Consider the following 27,179-nt stretch of genomic DNA (forward strand, 5'->3'; position numbering starts at 1 on the left):
GGTTATGTGTGGTTATCCTAACTGGGCATTTGTCAAAGCCAGGAAGACGCCCAAACAGTGCACCAGCCGATAGAAGAGAGGAGAAGGACAACAGCTGTCTAAGCGTAAACCAGTGGTGAGTCCGTATGTGGTGGGAGTGTTGGAAAAGTTGAGACGCATATTTTCCATAAACACCGCGTCTCAGTGGCTTTCAAACCCCAAAACATGCTGTGCCAGAAGTTGGTCCACCTAAGGATCAGGTCCCCCGGCACAAACAGAGCAATATAGTGTACACTGTTAAGTGCCGGGAGGACTGCCGTAACGTGTATATTGGGGAAACTAAACATGCGCTGGCCAAGAGGATGGCACAACACAGGAGAGCTAACATGTCATCCACAGTCTACACCATCTACAGGCCAGTGGCCACTCTTTCAGGGATGAGGATGTGCACATCCTTGATAGGGAGGAACACCGGTTTGAACGGGGAGTCTAAGAGGCCATCTATGTGAAGAGGGAATGACCATCCCTGAACCGGGGGGGCGAGTACATCTGTCGCCATCTTACAATGCTGTGATTGCAACTATTCCCCAACCCTCTGTGAATAGTACGCATGGCCATCGAAATTAGTTAAAGGACACACCCATATTTGATCACGAGACTGGTCGTTGGTTTCGGTCTTTATACAACTGTCACCATCTCACAACGCTGTGATTGCAACAATCCCTAATCTTCTGTGAATAATACACATGATCGATGGGCACACCCATATTTGCATATGAAACTGGTCGTTGGTTTCGGTGGTTAGGCACTATAATGTACTGTATTGTTTATAAGGGTGGGGACACCTGCAGTCAGTTGAGACTGAAGAGGTCACCTAGTCGAGCGATGAAACATATCTGTCAATAAACCTTGTGTCCAGATTCAACCTTCTTTGACTGTTTTACCTGGATTATTGAGCATGCATTAAGATATTCAGTATATTAATATCCCATTTAGTGGATTATTAAATTCAGGAGAATAGGAAACAGGACGGAAACAAGTTGTGGATCTCTTTTAAATAAGCCCCCACAGACCGAGCTGGCTTTTCTCAATCCGTTTCCACGGGAGAAGTTCTCCTCAAATGTAAAACCACTGACATAAGTAGTAAAAGCAGTAGAAAACACTGGAGCATTAGCCGAAGCAGTTTCTGTCAGAGATGATGTGTGCAAAACCCACTAAAACATCACATTTACCTTTAACACTTGAAGGAACAAGAACTGATGATAACAGCCCTATATATTTATATAACAATTGTTATTTTTTTGGGGTGGGGGGGGTGGGGTCAGACAGATCTGTTTTCTGTTCGTATAAAACAATTTATTCTGTCGACAGTGGAGGCGAACCTGCGGGCTCAGTTAAGGTCTTGGTAGCCATCATCTCATTCACAGTCATTCAACACCAGCCCCTTACCACACCCGCTGATAATGTAGTCCCCCTAACCCCACCCGAGGTGCGCTGCGCGCCTCCTGCAACGGAGATACCTCAAAGTCCGTTGATTCACCAAAACGGGGCCCTAAATCTCCACGTTGTCTGTCGGCCCACCTGTGCGTAGCGGCCGCTGCAGATGGCGCCCCTCCAGTCGGGCACGTCGATGCAGTCAGGGTGGCGCAGGAGCCAGTTGTCCTCTTTGACCAGGAAGGCTCCGGGGTATTCGCTGATCGAGCCGTCCACATCGTGAAAGATGGTGGTCTTGTCCCCGTCCATCTGCATCTTGTTAAACCAGGGGCCGGGCTCCCCAAAGAAGACCCGAGACGTGATCTGTAGGAGGAGGAGGAGGAGGAGGAGGAGGAGGAGGAGGAGATGCTTACTGAGGACACTGCACTGTTGCTGTTGTTGGTTTCTTTCTCACTTTTTCTTTTTCCTTTTGTTCGTTCTTTCATTTCTTTCCGTATGTACCCTTCTTTTGATTATTTTCTGGTACTTCCTGTTTCTTTCTGTCTTCCTTCCTTCCTGCGTGTGCCTTTCTTTTGGTTATGTCCTTCCTGTGTGTGCCTTTCTTTTGGTTATGTCCTTCCTGCGTGTGCCTTTCTTTTGGTTATGTCCTTCCTGCCCTTCATTCTTTACTGCCTTTCTATCTCTCTCTCTTGTTATTTCCTACTGGCTCTCCTCTTTTTCCTTCCCTTCTATTTTCCATCTATTTTTCCTTTTTATGGTTATTTCCTTCTAGTCTTTTCTTTCTTTCTTCCGGTTATTTTACCCTGCTTTTTCCCTTCTTTTTTCTTTCTTTCTCCACTTGGCTATTTGATTTCTCTCCGTATCTCCCCCCTGCGCTCCCTCACCCCGACTCCCACGGTACAACACACTCACGGGCACGTTGTCGAAGGTGATGTCTCTGACGTTGTTGTTGGGGCAGCTCTGCCAGGAGTTGTTGAGCCTGAAGCCGAAGGCGCTGGTGTGCCGTCCATCCAGGGCCACGTATTTGCGAAACGTACAGTTCTTCACGTTTATGGGACCGTCATATATCTGCATGCCGCGAATTGGGAAATCACTGCAGGGCAACACACACACACACACACACATGACAAAAATGACAACAGGGCACTGTTATAGAAATGATCATAACTACCACAGCCCGGGAGCAAGGGGTTTTGTAGCTGACATGAAGAAAAGTACACAACTCCCCGTGCACGGGTGTTGATGAAAGCCTGCTCTTCTCCTTCCTCATCTGCTGGACGGAGTTACAATTTGGTACCAGTATGTGAAAAATGTTGCGACCGCTCGCCCGAGTTCGTCTGGGTGGCGTAGTGGTCTAGTCCATTGCTTACCAACACGGGGATCGCCGGTTCGACTCCCCGTGTTACCTCCGGCTTGCTCGGGCGTCCCTACAGACACAACTGGCCGTGTATTGCAGGTGGGAAGCCGGATGTGGGTACGTGTGATGGTCGCTGGGCCAGCGCCTCCTCTAGTCGGTCAGGGCGCCTGTTTGGGGGGGGGGGACTGGGGGGGAATAGCGTGATCCTCCCACACGCTACGTCCCCCTGGCAAAACTCCTCACTGTCAGGTGAAAAGAAGCAGCCGGCGACTCCACATGTATGGGAGGAGGCATGTGGTAGGCTGCAGCCCTCCCCGGATCAGCAGAGGGGGTGGAGCAGAGACCGGGACGGCTAAGAAGAGTGGGGTAATTGGCCAAGTGCAATGTGGGGGGGGGGGTGGACCGAGTGTGAATGGTGAATGTGTGTGACTCACACATACTGCACCTGATGTTCGATGAGATTCAGAGGTGGAGAGTACCGACATACAGATACTCTCATTAACAGTACTGACGTAAGTATTTTCCTGTGACGGTGAAAAGAAGTGGCTGGTGACTCCACATGTATCAGAGGAGACATGTGGTGGTTTGCAGCAGAGGGGGTGGAGAAGCAACCGGGATGGCTTGAAAAAGTGGGGTAACTGGCCAAGTACAATTGGGGAGTAAAAGGGAGGAAAAATCCACAAAAAAATTTTTTTTTTGTTTGTAGACATGAAAAGAATAAAAGTAACTCACAAAGTAATCACTCAAGTAGTTTTTCCACTAAGAAACTCGGTTACTCTTACTTGAGTCATTTTCTTAATCAATACTTTTGCTTTTACTCAGGTAAGTTACCTATAAATTAGCAGTACTTTCACTTAAGCAGGATTTTTCAGTACTCAGTCCACTTCTGGTGAGCATGTGTGTGAGCATGTGTGTGTGTGTGTGAGCGTGTCTGCATACAAGTCCATTGTCACTTACATGCCACGGGGCAGGGTCCTTGTGTTGAAGTCCGCTCCGCCGGGTCCCCAGATGCGGTTATCGGGGACGGGCATCCCTCGGTTGTCACTCTCCCCCACAAAGAGGGAATTCTTCACCTCCTGACGAGACCCATCATCATCTGGAAATGTCCCCCCACTGTGCAAACACACACAGTGACTTTGTGAGAGTACAGCAACAGCAGAAGTAGTACTAGTTACTAGTGATAATAGCCTTGCTTAGCTGATCGTAGCACTGGGCAGTCGTTCGGTATGATCACTCCTCGTCTTTCCGTGGTATTGGATCGGGAAGAATTTGGATATTGTCATGATTTTGTTGTCCAAATTAAAGGGGAAATTCACCGATTTTCAACCTTATCACTGTCTGCGACAGGGTGGCACATGAACCAGCAGTTGTTCCTGATCATTCCTGCATCTCTGGAGTGGCAGTGAATCCGAGTTTTATTTCCGGCCGGCAAGTGACACGTGGTGACGTCAGCTGACAGGTGGAAGAACTAAATACAGCCTAGCAGGGTTTCTGATACTCTAATCCACTTTGAATACGCGGTTAAAAACACATCCTCACTCTCTCAGCTAAGCTAGGTTTCCAGTGGTGGAAGTGACGTCCCACAATGCTAGCTAGCACAGAGCGTCTTATGGACAACGGTACAGAGGGTTACGCGCAATGCATTCTGGTACATGTAGGCGCTGTGGGAGAGACTGTGAGCAGAGAAGGCAGATTTCTCTGTCAATATTGTAACGTGCATGGATAAGTAGACACGTTGGTCCTTGACTAACGGGTCGGACCCTTTAGTTGACTGGTTAACGTCGTCGCTTGTGGAGTGGGAAATACGGGTTCGCGTCCCGGCTGTGGCGGTTCCCGGACTGCCCCCCCCTCCGAATTCGCTACAATATAGTACACCCACCACCCCCCGTTTTTCTCACCAATTGTACCCGGTCAATTACCCACTTTTCCGAGCCGTCCCGGTCAATGCTCCACCCCCTCCGCCGATCCGGGGAGGGCTGCAGACTACCACATGCCTCCTCCGACAGATGTGGAGTCGCCAGCCGCTTCTTTTCACCTGACAGTGAGGAGTTTCACCAGGGGGACGTAGCGCGTGGGAGGACCACGCTATTCCCCCCCAGTCTCCCCTCCCCCTAGAACAGGTGCCCCCGACCGACCAGAGGAGGCGCTAGTGCAGCGACCAGGACACACATCCCACATTCCCACCCGCAGACACGGCCAATTGTGGGGACGCCTGACCAGGTGGAGGTAACATGGGGGATTCGAACCGGCGATCCCCATGTTGGACCATCCTGATATTGAGTACAGTCCGTGTCTCTGTAAACCTCAGACTTAAAAAAAAAGAGATTCGAAACTGCCTCCTTCCTTTTGCCTACCTCTCTCCCCGTGTTTTTGGAGACAGTTTTTCATCAATCAAATCAATAAGCTGTCAGCTGGATTTACCTGGTCCCTTTTTTGCACAAGGAGAAAACAGGTTGTCATATTTTCTCTGCTCTGCAGTGGTATGAATCTCAGCATATGTGTGCAATGCAATTCCAGTATATATGCCTGTCTGTCAGTATTCATTTGGGTGAGTGTCCTTTTTTTTGAGTAATTTTCCCACCAATTCACCTCCTCCGTGACTATTAACTAGCGTAAATTACATGTACTTTGCACACCCCCCCCCCCAAGTGCACCCTCGGCATCCTTATATGGTATTTTCCAATTATTCAGGCTGCAACAGGCTCCTCCACCGACACCTATGAAAAATGCATCTTTTCATCTATCCAAAGAAATATGAGCGGCGATTAATAAAGGCAGCCCTACCTCGCCAGAGTCAGGCCAATGCCGTTATCAGCAAACCTGCGAAGGAAAGAGAAAGGCAGAGAGAGAGAGTTATGTAGCGAGGGGGTTGGGGTGAAAAGAGACGAAGAAAACAATATATTGTCTTTCTCAGAATATTAACAGTTCTGACCCTTCCAGAGAACTAGGACATAGGGTGAATATTGAATATCCGCTGAGTAACAAAGACAGCCTGGCGTTCAATTTACCCCGTTACACAAAGGAGACACAACACTTGTGTTTGGTAAAACGTGATCTGTGAATTTATCCCATATAGTGTCTGATGTAGCTCATATTTAACACATTATATACTAAATATACTATCTTAGATGATGTAGTGCTTTTCTCATATATCACTTAGTAGTTACTGGTCACCATAGTTCAGTTACATCTATTTTACTCAAATATTACCAGGTATTTCTGTGTGAAGAATAGCCCGTAATTTAAGGTCCAGTGTTGAGTACAAACATGACTGCCTTCCATCCATCCATTATCTGAAACGCTTATCCTGCTCTCAGGGTCGCGGGGATGTTGGAGCCTATCCCAGCAGTCACTGGGCGGCTGCCTTGTTAAGTCAAAACCATGATGAACCAGTGCTGTTCTGACCGCACAGTGACATGTATGTGGTTAACTGAGAATAGTCTATCATTCACTGAGTTTTTAAAGTTTTATCAGATAACTCCAAGTTGTATCCGCCATTCTGACAAAATACACCTAAGGAAAACAGATTTTTTTGTCTTTTTCTGATTTTGGTATACTATATTAATCTCTGTAGGGAAATTACACTGCATTTAACCCATCCTAGCTGTGTAGCTAGGAGCAGTGGGCAGCCGCCGTGCAGCATCCGGGGACCAACTCCAGGTCGTCTCGCCATGCCTTGCTCAGGGGCACAGACAGGAGTATTAACCCCAACATGCATGTCTTTTTGATGGTGGTGGAAACCAGAGCACCCGGGGAAAACCCACCGCTGACATGGAGAGAACGTCCAAACTCCACACAGAGGATGACCTGGGATGACCTCCAAGGTTGGACAACCCTGGGGTTCGAACCCAAGACCTTCTTGCTGTGAGGCAACAGCGCTAACCACTGCGCCACCGTGCCGCCTGTGGCTTTTTTTCCCTTCTTTTTTTTTACCCCCCCCCCTTTTCTCCCCAGTTGTACCAAGCCAATTACCCCACTCTTCCGAGCCGTCCCGGTTGCTGCTCCACCCCCTCTGCCGATCCGGGGAGGGCTGCAGACTACCACATGCCTCCTCCGATACATGTGGAGTCGCCAGCCGCTTCTTTTCACCTGACAGTGAGGAGTTTCACCAGGGGGATGTAGTGCGTGGGAGGATCACGCTATTCCCCCCAGTTCCCCCTCCCCCCGAACAAGCACTCCAACTGACCAGAGGAGGCGCTAGTGCAGCGACCAGGACACATACCCACATTCAGCTTCCCATCCACAGACACAGCCAATTGTGCCTTTAGGGATGCCCCACAAAGCCGGAGGTAACATGGGGATTTGAACCGGCAATCCCTGTGATAAATTGCCTTTTTTAATCTTTGCATAACTTTTAACATGTTGTAAAACACCGCCCTGGTAAGGCTTATTGTAGCATTGTTAATAAGCCTTATGGTCTACATAGTCGAAGACAATGCAAAATGTAATATCAGTAAATATTAAAACAAATACGGTGGGTAAAATGAGACTATGAAGGAATTTTTCTAACCTCATCCCTCAAAGGTGACGGATGAAGATTAATTACAGCATAACCCCTGGTTGTAACTACATTCAAGACAACCATAATGTTCCCCACGTTTAATGTATAAAAACCCTTAACTGGGGTTTAACAAAACTTGGTTTTATTGACCCAGAACAACCCTTTTTGTCAAGACTGACAGGTTGATCTCTTGCATCGTGGAAAAATAACGCCAGTTCAATCCTAGTATCCCGCTTAGATAAACCTGACTTTACTGTACATTTCAGATTTCATCCCTCCCCAGACAACATTAGTGTCAGGTTTTCTGCTTGTGGACACTGGTAAATTCCCATCATCTGGGGAAGTGAAAAAGTTGGCAGAGTAAATATGATAATGCAGGAACTCATGTGCCACCCAGGGTCACCGCCCTTTTAAAAAGCTGCAGCCATGGACAGCTGAAAAACAAACCAACAAAGACGAAACACATTCTGCAACTCAACCCTCTCTCTGGTCATGTGGCTCATTTCATCAAGATCCCATGTGCACAATTCAACAACACCGAAATCCCAAATGACCATCCAGAAAACAGCCCAGGACGCCAGTTAACTATAAAACACAGCCTCGATTTAGGCAACATTCTTACCAGGATATCTGGAGACAATTACTCAAACATTTGATACATTTGAGAGAACGTTTTATGAGGTACGGTGTTTGTTACCAGGCGGCCCCTGGTAATTCTTAATTAAGCCACAGAGGGCTTGTCCCTGAAACAGCGGGGGTTACATCATCCACTTTTCTTGGCATATCCATGATTTCATCACGTCCATCCACCGAAACATCCACCCACCCATCCATCCATCTGTCCACCCACTCATGCATCCACCGACCCACCCATCTCTCTGTCCGTCCATCCACCCAGCCATGCGTGCATCAATCATCCATCCTTGCGGTACTCACTGGCAGTCATCCAGCCAAACATCACCTCCTCTCAGCCAGGCACCGTGGTCCTGGTTCTTATAGGCTACAAAATGGTGGATGAGAGCAGGAACTCTGGGCTTGAAGGGGTCTGCATCTTGGTGGGGGCCATACCTACATACCCAAAAAAAAAAAACCGTCCCCAGACAGACAGAAAGAGAGACGGATAACAAAGAAACATCAGTCCCAAGAATCTCAACAATGAGGAGGTGAAGCAAAGTAATGGGTTGGTGGTGCTTAAACCATGTTTTTGTTTTATGTACAGTACATTGGAAGAAATCATGGCTGTTGTTGCAGACAACAGAATAAAAGAAAACTATATCCAACCCTGTAGGTCTTTTTTTAACCTTTTCGAGAACACTAGCATAGTACTTTGGAATGCAAGTCCATAATAATACAAAAGTCATTTAATACTGGGTATGGAATAGATTTCTGCTCCTGACGCTGCTACTGTGTTTTTCTAGCTAAAGCCGGGAACACACAAGATGATTTAAAGGCCAATTATAACCCTGACTTAGCCATGACATCTGATTTTCTGCACCAGTCTTTGCATCATAGGGCAGGTCACCATTAGACTCACAAGTCAGTCTCTAAACATTAGCTTAACTAGAGACTGAGGGCAATCTCACAGCATCCGTTGCTAAAACTGGGTGGAAACAATTAGCTGAAAAATAAAACCCCCGCATTGCAGAACCAATCCAAAGTCTTTAGAGCAGCCCTTCATATTGGGGCGGCGACATTTAGAAGTCGCATGCCTGTAAACACTGTTGTACCAGCAACACGTGCATTACAGGTTCGTTGACGTTTGTCGCATTTGCGGCGAAACATAGTCAACGTTTGAAAACAGACAATCAAATAATCTAAAGTTGCTCGGGACATCCATTTTCAATGCTTGTTTTTTTTTGGCCCAATTGTACTTGGCCAATTACCCCACTCTTCCGAGCCGTCCCGGTTGCTGCTCCACCTCCTCTGCCAATCTGGGGAGGGCTGCAGACTACCACATGCCTCCTCCGATACGTGTGAGTCGCCAGCCGCTTCTTTTCACCTGACAGTGAGGAGTTTCACCAGGGGGACGTAGCATGTGGGAGGATCACGCTATTCCCCCCCAGTCCCCCTCTCCCCTTAACAGGCACCCCGGCCGACCAGAGGAGGCACTAGTGCAGCGACCAGGACACACAATAACATCCGGCTTCCCACCCGCAGACATGGCCTATTGTGTCTGCAGGGACACCCGACCAAGCCGGAGGTAACACGGAGATTCGAACCAGCGATTCCTGTGTTGGTAGGCAATGGAACAGACCGCTACGCTACCTGGATGCCCCATTTTCAATGTTTTAAAAAGCTCTCTTTGTGTTACAAAGTGATTTGCTATATCTCCAGTTTGCTTCATGACAGTGGAGGATGGGGGGAGCGGCATCATTTCCGATAAGGCACGTCCTCGATTTCCACAGCAGTAGGCGTAGGTTTGTTAGCAGCCGTTCTCACCGCCTTTGTAGCAACTATCTTGCATTTAGAAGTCCCCAGACGTTGGTAGGCAGAGAGCTTCAACTCTGTGGTATCGCGAGGCTACGCCACCATGGACAGTCGACACATGCTATCTTGTAGAATGCAGGAGTTTAAGATTCAAATCACTCGCCTCTCAATCAGGGCTTTGATCAGTTGGAGCCATCACGATTATATCAAACATGTTTGACTTTCACAACTGGAATCTGGCAAAATCTGAAGTCGTGGGCAGGTGTGTCCCTGTACAACTGCAGTCGTACCCAGTGTGCTTGTCTACGACCCTTAATCTATGAAAGTCGGTTATTAAATGTGTGATGCTGAGTCTTTTCCCAGTTGATTTGCCTCAAAAGGTCTTTTAGTGTGTTCCCGGTTTAAGGAGTACCAGATAGGAGGATTATCTCAGGATAAGGATTCAGACCTGGCTCCCACCAGAGAGAGGAAGGGTCTCTTGTCCTTGTCATTTGCCTTGGTGGTTTTTACGCCATTGTCAAGGATCATTCCAGCCTGGAACAATGAGAGAAAAGATGAAGTACGGTCATTTACTTAACACATGGAGACAATAACAAGAGGTAGAAATTAGTTGAATCCTACTTGCCATACGTGTCTACTCCAAAATCGACTCAGATATTATGATGTTACATTACTATTTCAGATTTTTACCCCCGTGTGTTAATAAACTCAATATGTATGATAAAAGCCACTCCTTTAAATGCTGTCTGATGACATGCCGGATTACTATTTCAAGACACCGGTGGAGGTGCGGCAGGCAGCGATGCCTGGCAGGTCGACCACCAACCTGCATTGCAAACACAAGTTGTTGTATCCGGTTCATGTAAATGTTGGTCTGAAACTTGTAACAACACACAGAGCTAATGACCCGTCTGCGTCCCCACACCCCTGGACCCTTGTTCCAGATACCCCAACCAGCATCATGGCCTCATCGCTCACAAACATCCCCGGGAGTAAGCCTGACATGAGTAATGCTCCGATTAAGGAGATGCAAATTATAAGAGTTGAGACGGTGGGAGATGAGAGAGAAAGAGACCATTGTGGGAGTTGGGATGGGAAGAAGGGCGATAAGACCAACACTTCCTCTTTCTATCAGCACCTCATAAATCTCTCGCTCTCTCTGAAGTGCCTCCAGCAGTTACAAAACAGCACATATACATACCATGTGTGCTGTCTGTGAATGTTCTCATTCATCCAGGTCATGGTTATCCAAAGGAGTTGAATCAAGTGCAACTGGACTTGGTTATATATCTGTGAAGACGTTTCGCCTCTCATCCAAGAGGCTCCCTCAGTTCGTGCCTTTCTGACTAGACGAAGCTTGTCTGACTGGCTGGTGATGAGACTCAGAATTTATCCTCTTGGAGTCGTTGTCAGAGCTATAGATGTCCATGGCTCTTTGTGTCCCGATGTTTACCAACGCCCGTCGCTAACAGAGCCATAGATATGCGTGGCTCTTTTGTGTACTGATGTTTGGCCGCGCCCGTCGTTATTGGAGCTATGGATATGCGTGGCTCTCCTGTGCTCCGATGTCCAGCCGCGTCCGTCGCCATCGGAGCTATTGATTTGCATTTGTTTAGCAGCGACGGTCGTTGGGGGTGTTAGTTTCGACTTCATTATTCAGGGGTCATGAGTCGTTGGAGCTGTTAGTGACCGACTGTTGTTCTTGGAGGCTAGGCTTCTTGAGTCTCCTGGGTAGAGATGAAAGGACGGCATTGTAACGATGGGCGCGGCCAAACATCGGTACACAAAGAGCCATGGACATCTATAGCTCTGACAACGACTCCAAGAGGATAAATTCTGAGTCTCATCACCAGCCCGTCAGACTAGCTTCGTCTAGTCAGAAAGGCACGAACTGAGGAAGCCTCTTGGATGAGAGGCGAAACATCTTCATGGATATATACCACGTCCAGCTGCACTTGATTCAACTCCTTTGGATAACCATGTGTGCTGTTTTGCACCTCCACCTCTCTTTGTTGTCCTCTCCATCTGATCCCTGGAAACGTTCTCTACTTCCATCGGTAGTTTTTATTCCCAAACCCAATGTTATCCTCTTTTTTTCTGTAAATTTCTCTCCTCCCTAGCTACCTTGACCCCCGCCTCCCTTAAATTTCCCCCCTAAAACCTTCCCTCCACCCCTCAGGTCCTCACCCTGTAGTTGGAGTGGGCTCTGTTGTTGATGAACTGGCCCATAGGTGTGTGCTCGGTGCGCCCCGGGGCATACATGCCCTCAGACGGACCTGTCGGCACATGGTGGAAAATGAACCAGAAACCCGTTTCCTGAGGAAACAAACACACACACAAGACACACAGTCACAATTTAAAGACATACAGTATTAAAGGTGTTCAGCATGTGCACCCTCTGCACGTGCACTAACATCGATCTATCTATGTAAATATACGATCAGCCAAACCATTGATACCACTGACAGGGACGTGAATAACATTGATTATCTCGTTACAATGGCACCTGTCAAGGGGTGGGATACATTAGGCAGCAAGTGAACAGTCAGTTCTTGAAGTTGATGTGTTGGAAGCAGGAAAAATGGGCAAGCGTAAGGATCTGAGCGACTTTGACAAGGGCCAAACTGTGATGGCTAGACGACTGGGTCTCCAAAAGGGCAGGTCTTGTGAGGTGTTCCTGGTATGCAGTAGTCAGTACCTACCAAAAGTGGTCCAAGGAAGGACAACTGGTGAACCGGCAACAGGATCATGGGCACCCAAGGCTCATTGTTAAGCATGAGGAGTGAAGGCTAGCCCGTCTGGTCTGATCCCACAGAAGAGCTGCTGTAGCTCAAATTGAAGAAAAAGTTAACGCTGTCTATGATAAACAGGTGTCACAACACAGTGCATCACAGCTTGCTGTGTATGGGGCTGTGTGGCTGCAGACTGGTCAGAGTGCCCATGATGACCCCTTTCCACCGCCGAAAGCGCCTACAATGGGCACGTGAGCACTGGAGAGGTCCAAGGATTCACAAAGAATGGAAGAGCCAGATGCCGATGCAGTACATAAGCCAGACTCTTTCCAAGGGAAGTGAGAAACTTCATTGTTGAAAAGGGAGCTCTAAATGGGCTTTGGACACTTTGAAGTATGACCTCATTGGTAAAGACTTTGTGCTTGAGGCTGATCACGTTTGCAGTGGAGCCAAAGAAGGAAACACTAACACACGGATGACCAAGGATGACCTTTATTCAGCCATGTTGTTTTCAGGTCCGGTACAGACCAGGACACAAGAATGTCATTGCTGACTTCCTGCCCTGTGACTATGAGGAGTAATGATCTTAAGGGGGATGGGGGTGACAAAGTTGGTGAGAACACACCGTTTGTCTCATCATCTCAGTCATTACTAAGTATTGGCTTTCCCTGCCACAGTGGTGCAGGCTACACTCGGGTGCTGCTGATTGACTCCAGGAGTACTTAAGTAGTTGCTTTGTGCTTTGGAGTTATTAGGGTTGTAGGACATAGATATGTGCACGTGATGTTAATTTAAGCTCAATTGTTATGAGTTTAGTTTTGTTCAGATGATGTTAATTTAAGCTCAATTGTTATGAATTGAGTTTTGTTCAGTTAAGCCAAGTTAACTGTTAATTTGTTTCTTTTGCTTCGTATATATTCTTTTGTTTTACATGTAGCTACACCCTGTAAATAAATCACTTTTATTAAATGGAAACAGTTTTGAGTCTGCCTCCTACATTTTAGCCACTCTGGTCAGGCGTCCCCACAGTCCCCCTGGCGAAACTCCTGTCAGGTGAAAAGAAGCGGCTGGCGACTCCACATGTATCGGAGGCGGCCCCAGATCGGCAGAGGGGGTAGAGCAGCGACCGAGACAACTCGGAAAAGTGGGGTAATCGATCAAGTGTAGTTGGGGAGAAAACGAGGGGAGAGGAATCCAAAAAAAAAAGAAAAAGAAAAAAGAGAACTGGACCTTGGAGCAATGGAAGAAGGTGGCTGGTCCGATGAGTCAGGTGGCCGGGTGCGTGTGCATCGTTTACTCGGGGAAGAGATAACACCAGGATGCACGATGGGAAGAAGGCAACCCGGTGGAGGCAGTGTGATGCTCTGGGTAATGTTCTGCTGAGACCCCTTGGGTCCTGGCGTTCATGTGGATGTTAATTTGACACGCACCACCAACCTAGACATTGCTGCAGACCAAGTAAACCCTTCATGGCAATGGATTCCCTGATGGCAGTGGCTTCAGATAGTCTTAATGTTCTAGCTTATCAGTGTATATACAGTGTTGAGCTGTGACTGGTAACAGAATACAAGTAAGAGCAATACATACTCAGAATGCAGTATCTGTATTCAGTTCATGTTACACTCAAAACCCCAGTATTTAGATTACAAATACTTGATAAGTTTTGAGGAAAATGCTTGGGCCTGTGTCCCATTTCGTTGGCAGGCGAGTGTGATCTCACTAGAAAATTGAAAACCGATTGGAACAGTGGCGGCTGGCCAGTACAGGGCACTGGGGCACCGTCCCCTTCAAATATGAAGGGATGAAAATCTACTTAAACATGTTAAATATAATTTAGTTGAATGCAAATAATTATGAAATAAAAGTGTTTTTCAGTCTGTGAGTGCCTGTCAGCAGCCATTAAATATTGGTTCCAAATGGTGTTTTGTTGATTTCCTGGCTGAGGGGCGCTGGCCAAACCATACCTTATGAAAGCCCTCAAACTTTTGGCGAGCAGGTGACCTGAGGCTGCTGTCCAATTGGTTTCTTCAGGTTTTCCAGGGGGCGCAGTTCTGTGCGCCCGACACTCTCACTTTTATTGGCTGCGAATTGATATTGTTTTAATTTTTTTTGATCTAATGTGATTGGACAATTCTTGTGGCTGTCAATGATGTTCACACCCATCACGACGCCTCGTCTCGGCTGTCAATCATCCACCGTCTAAGAACCCTGATAAAATCTATAGGCTACATTGTCCTTCTTAATAACTCTGTGACTGTGTGGACATTAAAGCAGCTGTCAGGTGTGCCGCGCCAAGGTAAATTGTGCCCCCCTTCCCAAAAACAATTTTTTTAGCACCAGCCGCCACTGGAATGGAAGGTAAAATTATCTTTTAAAAGGTAATCTTGGGCTACAGTCTGCAACACCATCACAATAACACATGGACAACATCTAATTTGCTGCAGCAGATTTGCTCTATACATGGTAGTCCATGTAGTGTGTTTGTGTGTGTCTGTGCACAGTTCCAGTGCGTAACTTTGTGCTTCTCTGTCATTGCCTACTTATTGTTCGTGCAACACAGTAATAACAGCAAGGTCAGGTCAACTGGAAAAGCCCGCCCGCCTGTCCGATATGCCCCGGCGTCGACCCTGTCCTTTAATAAGAGTAATTATACGCCGTTCTAAAAAAAACTATCAACTGTTTTCCTATCGGCTCATGCACATTTCCACATTTCCTCCCGTGTGGCACCACACATAGGTACAGTGCAGCAGTAATTGGCAGATGGTCGACACATATTGACCATCTGCCAATATGTGTCGAGCAGGGTCGATTCGACTGACCATCGACCCTTCTCTTAATTAGAAGTAATCATGCAATTTTTTAAAACAACTATCAAGTGTTTTCCTATCAACTCTTGCGTGACTCCACATTTCCTCCGGTGTGCACCACACGTAGGTGGACTGCAGCAGTAATTGGCAGATGGTCAACACATTGAGATAATTTTTTGATTTTTTTTTTTTGATTTTTATTTTGATATACTTTAATGAGCCCGTGGAGAAATTCGTCTCTGCATTTAACCCATCCTAGCTATGTACCAGTGGCAGCTGGTGCTAAAAAATTTGGGGGGGGGGGGGCACAATTTACCTTGGTGCAGCACACCTGACAGCTGCTTTAATGTCCACACAGTCACAGAGTTATTAAGAAGGAAAATGTAGCCTATAGATTTTATCAGGGTTCGTAGACGGTGGATGATTGACAGCCGAGACGAGGCGCCGTGGTGGGTGTAAACATCATTGACAGCCACGAGAATTGTCCAATCACATTAGATCAAAAAACATTAAAACAATACCAATTCGCTGACAATAAAAGTGGGAGTGTCTGAGAAAATCTGAAGAAACCAATCAGACAGCAGCCTCAGGTCACCTGCTCGCCACGAGATTGAGAGCTTACATAAGGTATCGTATGGCCGGCGCCCCTCACCCAGGAAGTATATGTATTCAGACAGAAACCAACCAAATACCATTTGGAACCAATATTTAATGGCTGCTGACATAATTATTTGCATTACACAACTAAATTATATTTAACATGTTTAAGTAGATTTTCACCTCTTGATATTTGACGGGGGCGGCGCCCCAGCGCCCTGTACTGACCAGCTGCCACTGTTGTGTAGCTAGGAGCAGTGAGCAGCCGCCAAGCAGCGCCCGGGGACCGACCCCAGTTCGTCTGGCCATGCCTCGGTAGTACTAACCCTAACATGCATGTCTTTCTGATGGTGGGGGGAAACCGGAGCACTCGGGAGAAATCCCACCGCAGACACGGGGAGAACATGCAAACTCCACACAGAGGACGACCTGGGATGACCCCCAAGGTTGGACAACCCGGGGGTTCGAACCCAGGACCTTCTTCATGTGAGGCGACAGCGCTAACCGTTGGGCCCATGATAATAATGGCATGGAGATAGCAGCAACACCAAGGAATAAGCGACAATTTGACATTCATGATACAGCACAACTGTTCTGACGACATATTCTAAATATAATCTGAATAATTCCCTCTTTTTGAGTATAGTAACTGAATAATTACATTTAGGATAGTATATTCAATATTCATATAGCCTATTAGCAGTATTCTGACCAACCTTGTCTCTCATTCATAGCTCATCATACACACACACACACACACACACACACACACACGCTGTCTGTGTTGTATGCAAGGCTCAGCGTTTTCGGTTTTTATTTTTCAAAGCCATCCAGCATGCCGAATTTCGCCACAAGAGGACACTGTTACATAACCTCACACGAACAGGAACACCTTTTGGATCCACGGAAACATAAAATGCGGGTGAAAATCAGTTTAAAAAAATCTGGGTATTTTACGGTGAAAATTGGCAAAAACCGAAAACGCCGAGTCTTGGAAACGTTTCCTCGTAGCTGAAGCAAATGAGAAGCGTTGTAATATGCGTGAGGAGAAATGACTCTCCGTGTCGTGTGTGGTGTCTGGTCAAATCACACTACTATGATAGTAATCAGCACTCTATCACAGGGGAACACGGTGGCACATCTGTCAGTGGTTGGTTTATTCAGAGCAAAATCGAGGCATGCAGCCATTTATCTAACCTGCCAATGTGTTAATGACAAATGTTAATGAGTCAGAACTCCATCTGGGGGGAAAGAGGGAGACAGAAAGCAAAAGAGAAGAGAGAAAGAGGGTGAGAAGGGGAGGGAGAAAAAAAATACTATAGGTAGGGATGGAAGGAGAGAGAGAGAGAGAGGAGGAGGAAAATGAGAAACTGTGAAAAGCCATAGAAATACTCACCTCTGACCCTGCAGCTGCACAGTTGATGAGGTTGTTGTTGGGGTTGGCAATCCAGAACGTGGAGGTTGCACTGAGAGAGAGAGAGAGAGACAGAGAGAGAGAGAGCATTTGTATTGCATGTGTTGATATATATGTGTTCTGTGTTGTATATTGTTCTTGTCCTCTATGTGAACACACTCTCACACGCACGCACACACACACACACATGCAGAGACTGACCAATTCACACACATCCACTCACGCAGGGTCTTGTTGCCATGACGTTAGCTGTGTAAGTTGTTTTATTGCATGTGTTGATGTATATATGTTCTGTATTCGTGCACCCTTATTGTCCTTTATGTGAAAATGCTTTGCAATACAAATGTATATTTGTCATGCTAATAAAAGCAAATTTGAATTTGAATTTGAGAGAGAGAGCGAGTGAGACAGAGAGAGAGAGATGGAGATGGAGAGAGAGAGAAAGACAGAGCGGGAGAGAGAGAGATGGAGAGAGCGAGAGGGAAGCGAGTGAGAGAGCGAGAGAGCAACAGAGAGACAGAGAGAGAGGGGGATGAGAGAGGAAGAGACAGAGCGAGAGAGAGAGAGAACTGGAGCGAGTAAGAGAGAGAGATGGACAGAGCAAGAGGAAGAAAGAGAGAGGGGAAGAGCGAGAGATGGAGAGAGTGAGAGAGGAAGAAAGACAGAGAGAGCGAGAGATGGAGGAAGCGAGAGAGAGAGACAGAGGGGGGGATAGGTACTGTTAATATTTAACCCCCAAAAAATCTTGACATCTGACTTTTTTCTCACCTTTTCTCACACACATACAGCAAACTCTTAGGTGGCACGATACCGAATTTTGCGCCAATAAACAACAACCAATCATTTCCATGTTCATTTTGGCAACACAACCCAATGCCAATACATTTCATTTTAACCGCAATCCCACCATGTGGTCACGGCCTCTTTCCTAGTTCCTGTCCTCAAGTGTTTCTCCCCCTCCTTGACTACCCTCACCTGTGTCTAATACTCACCTGCCCCTGACTTTGACTACCCTCACCTGTGTGAAGGTAATCAAAGTCTAATACTCACCTGCCCCTGACTTCGACATTAGTCCACCCTGTATTTATACAGTATATATATATATATATATATATATCATGGGATGGTTCAACCGTCCCATAAAATACAGACTCATCCCGTAAGTGTAAACTAAAATACATGGTCCGTACTGAGCTGACACAGGGACACACTTTGTTCTGTATTTTTGAGAATCTAATCAGTGAAAATCTATGGGAGGGGAATGTTACAGGGTAGACTGTTATGACAGGGTGATTTGTATGAGATGGAAAGAAACCCTGTCATCCCTCAGCCTGTCTGTCATGTTACGGTCCACGACCAAACAGAGGATGCACACCTACCTGCCTGACAGCGGCACGAGGTTTAAAAAATGGCAACCTGTGAGCGTAGTCCGCTGGCAGAAATAGAAGAGATTACAACACCAGAGAAGGGAATGTGAAAATGATAACCAACAGCTGGGATGCGTGAGTGAGAATGTGTACAAGGCCAACTGTACTGTCTGCCACCGGGCTCTCTCTATTGGACACGGAGTCAAACAACATGCATCAGGAGAAAATCATAGGAGGAGCGAGAGGCTGTGGAGGACACAGACAGTCCCCAAGCCGAGTATGTGGGCATGTTTATGTTATATATCTTTACATACGTCTACTGCTGAAGGCTAATGTAGGTGTAAGAGTAAGACCTGTCGTTCTGGACAAAAACGGAAGGTTTACAAGATGAGACCAGCTATGTTGTATGGTTTGGAGACGGTGGCAGGGACAAAAAGACAGGAGGTGGAGCTGGAGGTGGCAGAGTTAAAGATGAAAAGATTTTCACTGGGAGTGATGAAGAAGGACAGGATTAGGAACGAGAATATTAGAGGGACAGCTCAGGTTGGATGGTTTGGAGACAATGCCAGAGAGACAAGATTGAGATGGTTTGGACATGTGTGGAGGAGAGACGCCAGGTATATAAGGAGAAGGATGCTGAACATGGAGCTGCCAGGGAAGAGGAAAAGAGGAAGGCCAAAGAGGAGGTTTATGATGTGGTAAGGGAGGACATGCAGGTGGCTGGTGTGACAGAGGAAGATGCAGAAGACAGGAAGAAATGGAAACGGATGATCCGCTGTGGTGACCCCTAACGGGAGCAGCCGAAAGTAGTAGTAGTAGTAGTAGTAGTAGTAATCAAATATTTGTTATAGGTCCACAGAAGTCAGAGCTCCCCAAACTAAGGTCATATAGCCCCCCCCCCCACCAATCATCCCCGTGTAATTGGCTCAATGATTCCTCCCGCTCCACCTCAAGCTGATGTGTGGTGAGCGTCCTGATGTAAAATGGCTGCCGTGTATCACTCAGGTGGGTGCTACACATTGGCAGTGTTTGAGGTGAGTTTCCCCCCCTTACTGTGAAGCTGTTTGGGTGTCTAGATAAAGTACTAAATAAATGTAATCCATCATACAACACGGGGAATTTGTATGCCAGTGGGTCCTAGACAGAGTTCATCTGCAAGTGGAGTTCAGGTTCTCCCCCTGCAAAGGCAATCTTTATTAATTACCAGGAACTGCTTGTAATAATAATAATAACGCCATCTTTTGGGTGATCTGTGGGATGACAAGAGCACAGGGTTTTTGTGGTACATTTGTAGCCGCCACCGGTCCCCCTCTTCAGCATGTTTCATCAGCTAAACAACCAATCAGCATTGCTTCTCCAATCTCCATGCACACATCCCTACATGCCAAATAATAAAAACCATGTTGTGGCCAAACAAAGCAGAGACTGGCTGAACTGTGAGGCGCTACTATCAAATTTACAGTATCTAATCTCCGCCAGAATCTATATTTTAGTAACTTTACAATAGCAACAAGTGACAGCCAGAATAGCGACTAGTATGTAAAAAACAAATACTAGTGTTTAATGTCTAGTGACTAGTGCCTCAGTCATCTTTATGATGGTGGGGTGCATTTAGCTGGTGGACTATGGGCAGTATAGGTACTATTCGTTAAAGGTTAAACACTAGTACTTATTTTTTTAAATACTCGTCACTATTCTGGTTGTCACTTATCACTGTAAAGTTGTATTTGTAAAGTTACCAGTTGCTAAAAAAGATACTATTTGAATAGTGGCTAGTGCTTTTTAAGTTAGTAACCTGTGCCGCATTTCTCTTACTACGAGTCACTGTTGTTGTTTTTTTACTCGTCTGGCTGTTCCTGTGACTTACACTATATGTACAAAAGTATTGGGACACACCTCTTAATCATTGAATTCAGGTGTTTCATTCAGACCCATCGCCACAGGTGTGTAAAATCAAGCAGCTAGCCATGCAGTCTGCATTTACAAACATTTGTTAAAGAATGGGTTGTTCTGAAGAGCTCTGTGAATTCAAGCGTGGTATTGTCATAGGATGCCGCCTTTGCAATAAGTTAGTTCGTGAAATTTCTTCCCTGCCAGATAGTCCACGGTCAACTGTAAGTGGTATCATTGAAAAGTTGAAGCATTTAGGAACAACAGCAACTCAGCCACGAAGTGGCAGACCATGTAAAGTCACACAGCGGGGTCAACGAATGCTGAGGCGCACAGTGCGTAAAAGTCGCCAAAGCTCTGTTGACTCAATAACTGCAGAGTTCCAAACTTCCTCTGGCTTTAACATCAGCACAAAAACTGTGTGCCAGGAGCTTCATGGAATGGGTTTCCATGGCCGAGCAGCTGCATGCAAGCCTTACATCATCAAGCACAATGCCAAGCGTTGAATGGAGTGGTGTAAAGCACGCTGCCACTGGACTCTGGAGCAGTGGAAACATGTTCTGTGGAGGGACGAATCACACTTCTCTGTCTGGCACTCTGATGGACGAGTCTGGATTTGGTGGATGCCAGGAGAAGGTTACTTGCCTGACTGCATTGTGCCAACTGTAAAGTTTAGTGGAGGAGGGATAATGGTATGGGGTTGTTTTTCAGGGGTTGGGCTAGGCCCCTTCGTTCCAGTGAAGGGAAATCTTAATGCTTCAGCAGACTAAGACATTTTGGACAATTCTATGCTTCCAACTTTGTGGGAACAGTTTGGGGAGGGCCCTTTTCTGTTCCAGCATGACTGTGCCCCAGTGCACAAAGCAAGGTCCATTAAGACATGGTTGAGGAGTTTGGTGTGGAAGAACCTGACTGGCCTGCACAGAGCCCTGATCTCAACCCCATCGAACACCTTTGGGATGAACTAGAACGGAGACTGGGAGGTCTTCTGCCAGGTCTTCTCGTCCAACATCAGTGCCTGACTTCACAAATGCTCTTCTGGATGAATGGACAAAAATTCCCACAGACACACTCCAAAATCTTATGGAAAGCCTTCCCAGAAGGGTGGAAGCTCTTATATCTGCAAAGGGGGGACCAACTCCGTATAAATGCCTATGCATTTAGAATGGGATGTCATGAAAGCTCCTGTAGGTGTAATGGCCAGGTGTCCCAATACCTTTGTACATATAGTGTATATTCCAAAGTGACTTCTACAATGTAAATTTGTGGGAAGAATACACTATATTTTAACTAAGGCCACTAGATGGCAATGTTTAATCTTGTGACTCAGTTGAAAATACTGTACCATAGTGATGGATAGACGGATTGCATTTATATAGCACTTTTCTAGCTGCAAAAGTCACTTTTGGGTAAGCTTACTAGAAAATATCACAGGTTCGGGCAGGCGGGTCAAAAAGTGGCAAAGCAGCGCTCCGAGTAAGTTATAAATAACTTAGAGGAACATTCTGTGCAATAGGTTAAGCTGTGCATTACTAGTCCACCTTCTCTTCCCTTCTCTCTCTCTCTTGCTCGCTCTCTCTCTCTCTTTAACACACATGCACACAAGCAGCTTTATCATCAATTTGCAATTGTGGTTTTGGCCAACGCATGTGTTTCAGAGTGTTGAGGCTTCACCTCAAAATTTTTCCCCCCTCAGTGGTATCTGTAGCTTTTGCTTACACAGCCAAAACTTTTGGTAAAAAGAAAGAAGAGGCTTATATACATGTATATACATATATATATATGTGTGTGTGTGTGTGTGTGTATATATATATATATATGTGTATATATGTATATATGTGTGTGTGTGTGTGAGAAAGAGAGAGAGAGAGAGAGAGAGAGTCCATGTCCTTTTTGGGGGGGGGGTTTCCCCCCTTTTTCTCCCCAGTTGTATCTGGCAAATCACCCCACTCTTCCGGGCCGTCCCGGTCGCTGCTCCAACCCCCTCTGCTGATCCGGGGGGGGCTGCAGACTACCACATGCCTCCTCCCATACATGTGGAGTCGCCAGCCGCTTCTTTTCACCTGACAGTGAGGAGTTTCGCCAGGGGGACGTAGCACATGGGAGGATCACGCTATTCCCCCCAGTTCCCCCTCCCCCCTGAACAGGCGCCTGACCGACCAGAGGAGGCGCTAGTGCAGCGATCAGGACACATAGCCACATCTGGCTTCCCACCCGCCAGACATGAGTAATTGTGTCTGTTGGGACGCCTGACCAAGCCGAAGGTAACGGGGATCCAAACTGGCGATCTGCGTGTTGGGTAGGCAACGGAATAGTCCGCCACGCTACCCGCATGCTCACAGAGCAGTTATTCAACATGGAGATAAGCATCGTCCACCAATTTAAGATGAGGAGAGATCCGTTTCTCTTAAAGCAGAGGAGGGGTCCCACGCTATTCAATTAAATGCAAAATATGGAAGCTGACATTTAGAAAAATAACATCTTTAATACCCACAAAGAAGTTGTGCAGGAATGATGAATGAGACCCAGAGATCATGGGCTCTACAATTTAACAAAATGAAACAAATACAAGTAAAAAAAAAACAAACATACAATCGAATCACAAACAGACTGGATGCCCAAGTCGATCTTATACAGCAGTACAGCCTATTCTGATTGCTCTCTATTGTGTGCTGCAGCAGCATACTTTGAATTTGTTACCACCTCCTTCGGCGGTTCGTACTCGTAGCAGCACGGTCCAACAGTTGCACTTTTAATGCTCGAGCAAGTCAGTCGCTGGTGTCACTTCTGTCGAGGCCACTTGATGAGAACAGTCACTCCAGGGCAACATCTGAGTGCGGTAAGCACAGCACGAGTCGTGCCACCTTCCCGAGTCTCGTGAACTGGAGCTTACCTGTAACACGGCTCTCCCACTCACCCCGGTGTGTCCACACCGTGTCCATGTGATGGAATTCCTCTTCCTCGGTCACACTGACCAAGGCACTTTTCCAGACGGTGTCAGGGATGTCCGTGTCCTGCAGCATCCGGTAGTCCAGGAACTCGTCTGCAATCCTGTCCTGGTCTCTTGGGTCTTTGAATGGGAGCAGGTTATTATTATATAATAATATTATTATTATACTGATAATAATAATGGTATGTGGACAAAGACAATTACAAAGAGACAGAAAATTAGAATTAAAGAAATATTATAATTATGAAATAACAAATTCCCTTTCTAGCATGAAAGAGCTGTTTCCCAACGGACAGCAACATATTTGATACCCAGAACCGCTGCATGGGCTGTGCAAAGTGTACGGCCACACAGGGCCTCGCGCCTCTATGGCCTTGCACCTCCATGGCCTTGCACCTGGCCTGCAATCCTGCAGTTTTTTTGTTTTTAATATATAATTGTTTTACGACTGTTCTTGACCCGACATGCTTCTAAAATGAAATTCCTGTGTGCCAGTTACATTATGCATAGTCAAGGTCACATGAAAAAAATCTATCACATTATTCAGGTTTTTTTCATTTTCTTTCTTTCTTTTTTGCTGCTCCACCCCCCTCTGCCGATCTGGGGAGGGCTGCAGACTACCACATGTCTCCTCTGATACATGTGGAGTCGCTAGCCGCTTCTTTTCACCTGACAGTGAGGCGTTTCACCAGGGGGATGTAGCGCGTGGGAGGATCATGCCACACCCCCCCCCCCAGTTCCCCCTCCCCCATGACTAGGCGCCCCGGCCGACCAGATGAGGCGCTAGTGCAGCCACCAGGACACATATCCACATCCGGCTTCTCACCCACAGACATGCCAATTGTGTCTGTAGGGACGCCTAACCAAGCCGGAGGTAACACGGGGATTCGAACCAGTGATCCCTGTGTTGGTAGGCAACAGAATAGACCGCCACACTACCCGGATGCCCCGAGGGTAGTCTTTTATAACCCATCACAGCAGCTGCTGAAGCCTCTCAAAATCATGCTTTCTCTTGGATTTAACTCCTCACGTTGTTCACCATACTGGTATAGTGAAAAGGAGAGTTCAGCTACCTTCAAACAAAGTACAGCACGTCATCCACATGGAAGTCTCGTCTCTGCCTGAAGTCCACAAACTGAGCATGTGACAGCAGGGGGTAACTCAGTGGCAGCTTTGCCAAGGCATACTCTGCAGACCTCAGCAGGTAGCCTCTCGCTGCCTTGAAGAATTTGGTGACATGACTGGAGAGAATCTCACCAGCTTCATGCAGCTTTGTCAGAGTGGCTTTTGTTGTCAATCCAGTACCAAGTTCCATGTCTGAAGGGCAAGAAAAAAAAAAGACAACACACTATTTCTCACTACAGCATTTTGCCCACACAACATACATGTAGTTTATTTCAGGTTCAATAAGCTGGTTAAATAACAATATAATATTTATAGTGAATTGTATTACCTGGAAGTTGGATTTCCTCAGCACACAGATCAACATTCTCCAAGCTTGTTGTTCTGAAAGCTACCGGCTTTAAGAACTTCGACATTAGCTTTTGGATGAATTGTGTCATCTAAAATACAAAAAATATTGACCTTCCATCCACAAAAATGAATGTAAAAATCAATTATATGACATTACCAATAAACCTAATGAAGCAGTTAAACCATGTGCCTGCCCATGGAGGAGATGGATGCATGGGTCACGCCTCTGGTACAACAAGTTGAACTGGAAAAATGGTGGAAGAATCATTCCGTAGAAGAGGAGATGAACTTCTTTGTGTCAATGGATCCTCTAGACAGGTACAGAGTCGCAAACATCTGGCTTGCTTTTCATCTAAAAGACAGATGGTTTCCTTCATTTCTCCTGAATACCTCCAGTTTTTAAGCATTCTTCCTTATTTGCATAAATATTTAAAATGAAACATTAACAATCCGGTGGATCTGAAGTAGCTCTTGAGGGCACTGTAGATCCAGAGTATCCGGTTCACAGCCAGGTCTGAACTGAGCCACCTGATGTTCAAATGCTGAAGCACCTCTGTGTACTTTGTGTCACAAAAGTCACAAAATTCTGAATCGAGCGAATATGATTTTCCGAATCACTGCTCCTGAATACAGTAAATGTGTTATGTGGGAAGAACTTGCCTTCAAGCATGTTCTTCATCTCTGTGCTGCATTTGAACCAGTGTGTCAGATCAACACAAATGTGCTTGACGTCAAAGCCTGACACCTGGAGGGCAAGCAAACAAACAATGTGTTCATTTTAATGTTTTCTCCTCATGTAAAATATAGCCAATTCACTAAAATTGCAAATATAAACAGTTTCTAAATACAGAATACAGCTGTGATCCAAAGGAGTTGAATCAAGTGCGACTGGACTTGGTGTATATCCGTGAAGACGTTTCGCCTCTCATCCAAGAGGCTTCCTCAGTGCCTTTCTGACTAGACCAAGCTAGTCTGACTGGCTGGTGATGAGACTCAGAATTTATCCTCTTTGGAGTTGTTATCAGAGCTATCCATGGCTCTTTGTGTCCCGATGCTCTTTGTGTCCCGATATGCTCTGATAACAACTCCAAAGAGGATAAATTCTGAGTCTAAATTCAGAGTCGATTTGAGATTATTTGGGAAAATAAATGCTGTTCATGCTGTTTCAACAGTATGGGTCTACACGATTACATGACAAATAGCTGTGTGTGAAAGTAGGCTGTTGCCTTCTGAAGCTTTATGTGGATCCTTTCTTATTACTGCCATGTCCCCTCTGCTATCATCTGTGACTGTCTGTTCTCCTTATTCCTTTTCTTCTGTCTGACTACATCAACGTGAACATATCATAAGGAGGAGCATTTAGTTAATATAAGGAACTTCCATAGAAGTACAGCTATAGAACCAGCTACTGTTTTTTCCCAGCTCACCCTCTTTGGTGGTTTTCCAAAGAAAAGCCTTGTATCGCCAGTGCCGCCACTGCTCAGGTTCCTTTTCATGATTGTTCACTGTGCAATGACAAGAATAACCTTTATTCTACAAACATTTCTTCCTTGTGGCATGAAATATAAGAATCAGCTAATGAAAAAACATGTTACAAAACTAAGCATAAGCAATATTGACTGACTACTGACAATTCTATAGTTCGTCCATCGCCTCAGGTTAAGAGTCTGAGTGTCATCCTGGACAGCACATTATCTTTTGAAGCTCATATCAACAATGTTACTCGGTCTGCATACCTCCACCTACGATATATTAATCGTCTTCGCCCATCACTTACACCTAACAGCACCGCCATACTCACTCGCACCCTGGTTACATCCCGTATTGACTACTGTAATTCTGTCCTCTTTGGTCTTCCCCTCAAGTGTCTTCATAAACTTCAGTTGGTCCAGAATCTAGCTGACTGTATCAGTACCAGAACTCCTTCCATAGATCATACCACTCTGGTTCTTCAGCAACTCCACTGGCTCCCTGTTAAATACCGTACTGACTTCAAGATCCTGCTCCTCCCCTTTAAGGCCCTTAATAACCTAGCTCCTTCATATCGTTCTGAACTCCTTCACATCCACACGCCCTCCCGCACTCTCAGATCCTCTTCTGCTCTCCAACTCACCACACCATCGGCCCGCTTGACTACCATGGGGACTACTGCCTTCAGTCATTCTGCCCCCCGCCAATGGACCTCTCTCCCACAAGACATTCCTTCAACCTTCAAATCCCATCCCAAAGCATTCCTTTTCAAACTGGCATA

General features: G+C 46.2%; 1 protein-coding gene across 1 annotated transcript in view; it reads right to left on the minus strand.

Annotated features, from left to right (window-relative positions):
• Positions 1-27,179, minus strand: part of cemip (cell migration inducing hyaluronidase 1) — a 213,338-nt gene that overhangs the window by 15,962 nt on the left and 170,197 nt on the right. The window contains exons 15-22 of the mRNA XM_056278570.1: positions 17,231-17,300; positions 11,886-12,014; positions 10,147-10,232; positions 8,208-8,339; positions 5,555-5,590; positions 3,728-3,883; positions 2,326-2,506; positions 1,561-1,776 (exon numbers count right to left, since the gene is read on the minus strand). Of these exons, the coding sequence (XP_056134545.1) occupies positions 1,561-1,776; positions 2,326-2,506; positions 3,728-3,883; positions 5,555-5,590; positions 8,208-8,339; positions 10,147-10,232; positions 11,886-12,014; positions 17,231-17,300 (1,006 nt within the window). The remainder of the gene's footprint in view (positions 1-1,560; positions 1,777-2,325; positions 2,507-3,727; positions 3,884-5,554; positions 5,591-8,207; positions 8,340-10,146; positions 10,233-11,885; positions 12,015-17,230; positions 17,301-27,179) is intronic.

Source organism: Lampris incognitus, chromosome 4, assembly GCF_029633865.1.
Source record: "Lampris incognitus isolate fLamInc1 chromosome 4, fLamInc1.hap2, whole genome shotgun sequence".
In the NCBI taxonomy this organism is placed as follows: domain Eukaryota; kingdom Metazoa; phylum Chordata; class Actinopteri; order Lampriformes; family Lampridae; genus Lampris; species Lampris incognitus.